This window comes from Clupea harengus, chromosome 7 (genome assembly GCF_900700415.2).
Source record: "Clupea harengus chromosome 7, Ch_v2.0.2, whole genome shotgun sequence".
Taxonomy (NCBI): Eukaryota; Metazoa; Chordata; class Actinopteri; order Clupeiformes; family Clupeidae; genus Clupea; species Clupea harengus.
This window is the reverse complement of record NC_045158.1, coordinates 1,046,835-1,053,906: the sequence shown is the minus strand read 5'-3', so window position 1 is coordinate 1,053,906 and position 7,072 is coordinate 1,046,835. Positions and strand designations below refer to the sequence as shown.

At 40.5% G+C, this 7,072-nt stretch overlaps 1 protein-coding gene across 2 annotated transcripts; it reads left to right on the top strand.

Annotated features, from left to right (window-relative positions):
• Positions 1-998: 998 nt before the first annotated feature.
• Positions 999-5,972, top strand: coq2 (coenzyme Q2 4-hydroxybenzoate polyprenyltransferase). 2 transcript variants are annotated; one of them, XM_012835918.2, is made up of 8 exons: positions 999-1,088; positions 1,750-2,098; positions 2,768-2,934; positions 4,102-4,223; positions 4,334-4,419; positions 4,513-4,646; positions 4,752-4,940; positions 5,400-5,972. In XM_012835918.2, the coding sequence occupies exons 2-8, from the start codon at positions 1,789-1,791 to the stop codon at positions 5,538-5,540; spliced, it is 1,149 nt and encodes a 382-aa protein (XP_012691372.1). In that variant the 5' UTR covers positions 999-1,088; positions 1,750-1,788; the 3' UTR covers positions 5,541-5,972. The 2 variants fall into 2 exon arrangements, with proteins under 2 accessions (XP_012691372.1, XP_031425930.1); XM_031570070.1 differs by lacking the exon at positions 999-1,088 and adding an exon at positions 1,101-1,298.
• Positions 5,973-7,072: the final 1,100 nt, after the last annotated feature.

The following is a 7,072-nucleotide window of genomic DNA, read 5'->3' as shown; positions in this document are numbered from 1 at the left end:
CAGAGAAAACATTTGAAGGAGGGCTAAGTTGTGTTGCATGCAAATGTCAGAGCACTAAAATGAATGATTATCATCTGATTTTATGAATCATCAGTTAATGATTATCATCTGATTGTATTAATCATGAGTTAATGATTTGTGAATATATCAATATCTTATGACTTTATTTGGTGAGGCACATGACTTATTGTATCCTTATGTAGGTCCTCTATGTGGTCATGGTTATTGGGTTTTGGTGCTTGATAGGCCACACATCCACACTAGTTTAGTTTTGGTGGACAGTTGCACATTGTAGGAGTAAGGGGTAAGTTGTGCTGCTCGCACATATCTGAGCAGCAAATTCCAGATGACTGACAGCCATTACTGAAATGGTATCGGTACCTGGTCGCTTGTTCTCAGCCGCTTCAATCCTGGAGTTCCCAGTTCATCTGGTAAGCCTACAGTGGTTCAGTCCGGTTGCAGATGGCTGGAAGTTGAAATCCATGGCTTTCACGAATTGTGGTAATTAACCTATGAACTCATGGTATTAACTTATGCATGATATCGACGGGAAATGATCCATGATGATGGATTTAATTAATAGTAAAAAATATGTGACTCAGTGAATCAGACAGACTCCTTATTAATGGTTGATGTTTTGAGTTATACTTTGCGTAGCATAACTTAATTCCTTGTGATTTATGTATCAACTTATGATGATTCGTACATTAGTTAAAGCATCAATGAATGCCTATTCCTGCACCAGTATTGTAAAGTGTTACCCCAAAGACCACCTCAAATTTGCATGTTTGGAGCATGAAATCCCTCAAACATGTAATTCCATGAATCCTTCAAAACAATCCTTTACTGTATTAATAGCTAGCTGCATCTAATATGTGTGTGTTTGTTTAGTGAAGTGTTGATAGATAGAAGGGAGGATGGGGGATTGATTGAATGGATTGTTTTAACATGTATTTGAAGATCTCATTTAATCCTCCATAGGATTTGGCTCTCCAGTAGGTGGCAGTCATACACTGGAAAATATCCAGTCTTCAGACAATTTTATAGAAGAAGAGGAAATGTGCAGCCTTAAAAGCGGTCCATACATGGTGAGTTTGCTGTATGAATATAGGCTAGTAAGTAGTGAGTGAGAGAACCAAGTGACCAATGCTCAACATAGTGTCTGTAGAGAGGAGGTTCTATAATTCTGTTATAGCTCTGAAGTGTTTTAAAACTTTGAAAAAGCCAACTTACAGACATGTTTATCGTAGTCCATGTCAAGTGAAACAATTCGATAATTAGCTTAGGGCGTTGTAAAGGTGAGGTTACCATACTCTGATATTGATGTTGCTGCTGAGTAGTTTTAGTGTTAGTGTTTTATTCGGTCAGTGTAACGTTAACCAGTTATTTGTCGCTAGTTAAGTGAAGCTAGCTAGGGAAGTAGCAACATTTCTCTGTTGTTTTGAAAGCTATTATATCTGGTTACCTAACCAATGCTATCTAAACTTTGATAACGTTAATTAATGTTTATCCTTAAACGAAAACCTCAGTCTGCAAGCATGGTACCCAACATATCGGACTAGAACAAAGCAAATACTGAATGAGTGCGGCGTTCTTTTGACCAAAGCAGAGCCATGGATCAATGTAATCTTATTCGTACTCGCACATAGCGAGGACTGTCATGGCACACATATAATATGACGAATAAAGAATGCTCGTAGTTTGCATTTTACAGACAGGTGTCCTTTTTTCTTTCTTTGCCATTTGCAGATGTGAAAGATTAGGTGTTTGAAAATCTACACTGACAGTATGACGGCCATCCTAAAACACGCATCACACTGCAGGTGGAAGATACCTTTCAGAGCCTTCTACACATGCACATACCCAACTTCAAGTCACAGGAACAAGGAAACAAGCCTGGCAACTCCTTTCCAACGGGTATCATGTCATAAACAGACTGACTTCCATGCTCATAGTTTATGGACTCGTTCTCTGTCTGGAATAAAGCTGAGAACTATTCGTAAAAGGCTGTCCAGTCTGTCTGCTGCGGCTATTGTGAACTCGGCTCCATCATCTATGAAACCATATCTTCGTTTAATGCGACTTGACAAACCCATTGGTGAGTGTGTAAAACATGCACTGATATCAGACACTTGCATGAGTGCATACACCACACATACTAGTATTTAGAAAGTAACTGACACTGGAATTTGTCTGTGCCAGAATAGGGTCTTATCTATATTATTAAAAACAAGTGGTCAAGCACAGAAATAGCTTATCATTACCATGACTGTAAAGGCCAGCGAGGGAGGCTATAAGCTACAGTGTGTACACTTCACACTGCAGTGATATAACTGGCATAGTTTCTTGAGTTGAACTGTAACATTTCATACGTTCTCAGATTGGTGACATTGCCATAATCTGGTGCAGACTGGTTGATCATGATCATAACCATTTGGAGTTGTTACCTGGGTTGGATCACAGTCTAAACATACATTTTAAATTCTGTAAAAGTGTGTGGTCACCATGTGGGGTTCAGATAATGCCTACTATTCAGGTATCACATTCAAGGTATAAGTTCTGTTCTCTCTGACAGCCCAAATGTACTTTATTAAATGGAACCTAAATTCAATTGTATGTATGCATATAATGCTCTTATTCAGACATTGCACACTTCTTTGTCTCATAGCAGTATAAAAGAATAGAAGACAAAGGCCATGTCTGAACTGATGCTGTATCAACACAGAAGTGACATTATTACAGACTGGCTGTTTTTCATGTCCCCCAGGAACATGGCTACTCTTCTTGCCCTGCACATGGAGTATCGGGTTGGCTGCAGATCCTGGTCACCTTCCAGACATGAGCATGCTAGCACTGTTTGGAACTGGGGCATTGCTCATGAGAGGGGCTGGATGCACCATCAATGATATGTGGGATAAAGACTTTGACAGAAAGGTAAACAAAGCACAATCTTTTGCTAACAATGTTAGAGCCCATAACATGCAGAAATCTGATGGCAGATGGAGCTGATTGTAATCAAGTTGGCCAATCTCTGATCTATAGTAACAGCCTGGAGTGCTGACTCAACAACTATTACTGAAAGTATGCTGGGTTAAGCCCCACCCTCTTCGATTGAGTGGATCCCTACAGAGATAGACCTGTGTCTGCGTACCCCATTAACTGATCCCTACAGAGATACACCTGTGTCTGCGTACCTCAATAACTGATCCCTACAGAGATAGACCTGTGTCTGTTTACCCCATTAACTGATCCCTACAGAGATAGACCTGTGTCTGTTTACCCCAGTAACTGTAAAGAAAATGGCTTCTACAGTCATTTGTCTTTCGGTCGACTAATGTCTTGTAATGTAAAGTAAACGAATGCCTGTAGAAACAGGTCGTTCTCTACAGTTTCCAAGACTGACAATAACAGTATGAGCCTATCAGTGGCAAAAACAAGCGCTTCATTTGACACAGGTAAAAAAATACTGGCTCTTTCTCCTAACTGTAAGTTCCAATGGCGGTAAAAGGCATGGGTATCCTAAACTCACTCAAAAGGAAAAGAACGACGGTCTAGTCATACCTGTCATCTGGCTGCTTTAGAATGATTAAGCTCGCCTACAGCCTCTAAAACATGTAGAAAGTGATTGGGGAAAATGGGAAGACACAGATAGAAAATTTACATTTAATTTGAACTAAAATATTATTTGACTTTTTTCATATTTTTTGGCCTTCAGACAGCCCTGGCGGTCCGCCACTGCTTTCTTAGTCAGTTAGTAGGGTTGGATTAGGCTGGATGTACTCCAAATGTTTGCTGCCTTTTGAAGCTGACTTCACATTCCATGGTGTCTGTGGGAGCACCAGTATTTCTCTCCTCTGGTGGTACTTGCTCCAGATTCCATTAAAGATCTAGAAGAATGAAGGATGTCCTCATTGTTGTTCAAACAATGCCAAGTCCACAGGCAGAAGGGGAGAGACTCTGTGATTCTTGTGTAGACCCATTGTGTTTATTTCTGTAAACAAAACAATGACAAGCTCATCCAGTCTCCATTGAGGTGTTGTTTTGTGTCTCTAGATGAATGATCTGCCAAAAGTGTGTTTCATTCCAAACTCTCTTTTGAAGGTGGTTAGAACTGCGACCCGACCCATTGCATCAGGTGAAATCTCCCGGTTCAAGGCTCTCCAGTTCCTGGGAGGTCAGCTCAGCCTCGCCCTCTGCGTGCTCCTCTGCTTGAACTACTACAGGTGATCTCACGTGATCAAGACTGCTGCATGATGTTCTTGAAGTAGAATACATACTGATTATGTCTTGTTTAGTTATCTCAGACAGATGATCAAGATTTCTTTTGTAACAGTATATTCCTTGGAGCTGCTTCACTGATGTTAGTGGTCACATACCCGATCTTGAAGCGTATAACATACTGGCCACAACTCATGCTGGGTAGGAAAATCATCATCATCAACATAATTAAGTTCCAGCAATAACGTATTACAGATGTTGTACTCAGCCATGACTCAAGTTGTTTTATTTCAGGTCTTACCTTCAATTGGGGGGCATTGCTAGGATGGTCGGCAGTGATGGGATCATGTGATTGGTCCATCTGTTTGCCGCTCTATTTTTCCGGTGTGATGTGGACACTGATCTATGACACCATCTATGCTCACCAGGTAATACTGATATTTTTTAATCTTAGACAAAACCAAACTCTCTGGGCACATTTGAGATGTAGGCATAAAAGACTGCACTTTCACATAACATGTTGTGTTTTTCAGGATAAGGAAGACGATATTAGAGTGGGCATCAAGTCTACAGCTCTGAGGTTTGGAGAGCAGACTAAACCGTGGCTCTCCGGCTTCTCTGTGGCCATGGTGGCAGGCCTCATCCTGGCTGGACTCAACGCTCAGCAGACTCTTCCCTATTATGCAGCCGTCTCTGCTGTGGGCCTCCATCTGACACGTCAGGTGTGTTGAGGGAATAAAACAAATGTGTTCATAGGGAGATCTAATACTCAACACTTCATCTTCTGCCTTCCTCCTCAAGAAAATTGTTGATGGAACATAGTTTGTGATAAGAGAATGCTCTATTATAATTTCATGTGCATTCGTGTGCGCAAAAAAAACAGGAACACGCTAAGCTGAGAACTGACAACGCAAGTTCTGCAAATAATTCAGCTTGAACAGCTTCACAAACAAACTTAGTTCAAACTGACTGCTGTGTTATTTAACATTTTCTACACTTGAAGATATTTAAGATAAACAAGTGAACATTTCCCATTGAAATGAATGGTGTAATCTTTGTTTAATTTGTTTAAGTGCTTTAATCCTTACTGAATGTGCATTCTATTTGTTTTACCTTTTAGCTTTTGTTCCTTCCTGGGAAATGTCTAACTGAAAAATATGTTTTGTTGTTTCATCACATAGATCTCCTCACTGGATATCAATAAATCAGAAGACTGCTGGAAAAAATTTGCCTCAAATAGAAATCTTGGACTAATTTTGTTTTTGGGAATAGTTATTTCCAATTTAATGAAGAAACAAGAGGACAGACCCATAGAAAATTAAATGTGTACATTAATATTACAAATAAACTGCACTTCGAGAGAGAAAGGAAACGCCATACTGTACACAACACCTTAACTTCCAGGAGATGACTTAGAGTCCCCTCGTCATTGTTTGGCATGCACAAAAATAGGCAGAAATGCCCATCTAAAGTTTTTGTGATGGCTGTCAGATCTTGAGGACAGTTAATGCAACTTGAAGGGCTCTGCTTTAAGACCAGTAGTGCTACTGTTCCATTAGTATGCCAACCTTGAGAATGTACTGCAGTTCTATATTGTTGTAGTGGTATTTTAGGAATTCAGCCAAATTCACTGACAAAGCTGCTTCAACAGAAATGTCTACCAGATCACTTTATCAACTGAAAACAACATGGCTGAGCAGCGCTGTCTACTTTTACCTTCAGCATTATTCCTTTGTGTTCTTCTCGAGTCTTTTGGTCACGCCTGGCTTGGCCGTGCATGGTCTGCCTCACTCAAACCCTGGTTATAGTAAGACTTTGAGCTGTCCCTCTCCCTCCGGTCTGCAGGGGGAGCTGTCTGGTCTGGCCAATGTGGCTAGATGGCAGCCGATTGGCGGGACACTTAAAAAGAGTTCCTGATGTGAGCTCAGTCTCTTCTCTGCTTGCTCTGGTCCTGCAGCACACACACACACACACACTTCTCTTCTCTGCTTGCTTTGGTCCTGCAGCACACACTCTTCTCTTCTCGCTCTGGTCCTGCAGCTACTGGGGCTGGCTGCAGCACCTTTTTCTTCAGCTCCCTTTTCTGCCATTTTTGCACTACACATACACTATACTGATCTACACTACACATACACTATGCTGATCTGCACTACACATACACTATGCTGATCTGCACTACACATACACTGATCTGCACTACACATACACTATGCTGATCTGATCTACATTGAGCTTTACTTCTTCTTGCCTCCCATTTACTGACTTTTTGTAAGTAGTTGATTTGATTATTTAATAAATTATCTTTTGAATTCAAACCTTAACTCGGCGTGGTCTCCCCCATTATGTTATCTCCACTTTGAGCCGTGTGGTTGTAACAACACTAACAGGAGACCACCTTCTCATTAATGATACTAGATATGCTTTTGATAAAACATGAGTTAGCTGACTATCTTGTAAATGATTCCAAGATAAACTCTCTTCTTGGTGCAACATTAAATCAAGCATTGATGAGGGAGCCAAGCAGCCCAGCATTGCCATGGAAACTTTGCTTCCCTGTGGGAAATATTGAGGTTTTTGTAAGGGTATGCTTAGATTTGATTTAAATAAAAAAAATGTATACTACATTTTTTACGCTCATGTAATTATTGCGGAAGTCTTCTAGAATATAATCATATATGCCTCTTTTGCCTCAATGTATTTAGTTGGGGGAAATATACAAAAACATCAAGGCATGTCAGACTACCTTAAAGAGTCTTGGACTCCCAAGTGTTAAGAGCATGACTGTATGCACTCACACTTTCATGTCAATTGACCAAAGATTGCTCAGTTCGACTCAGTTTGCCACCAAATTCAA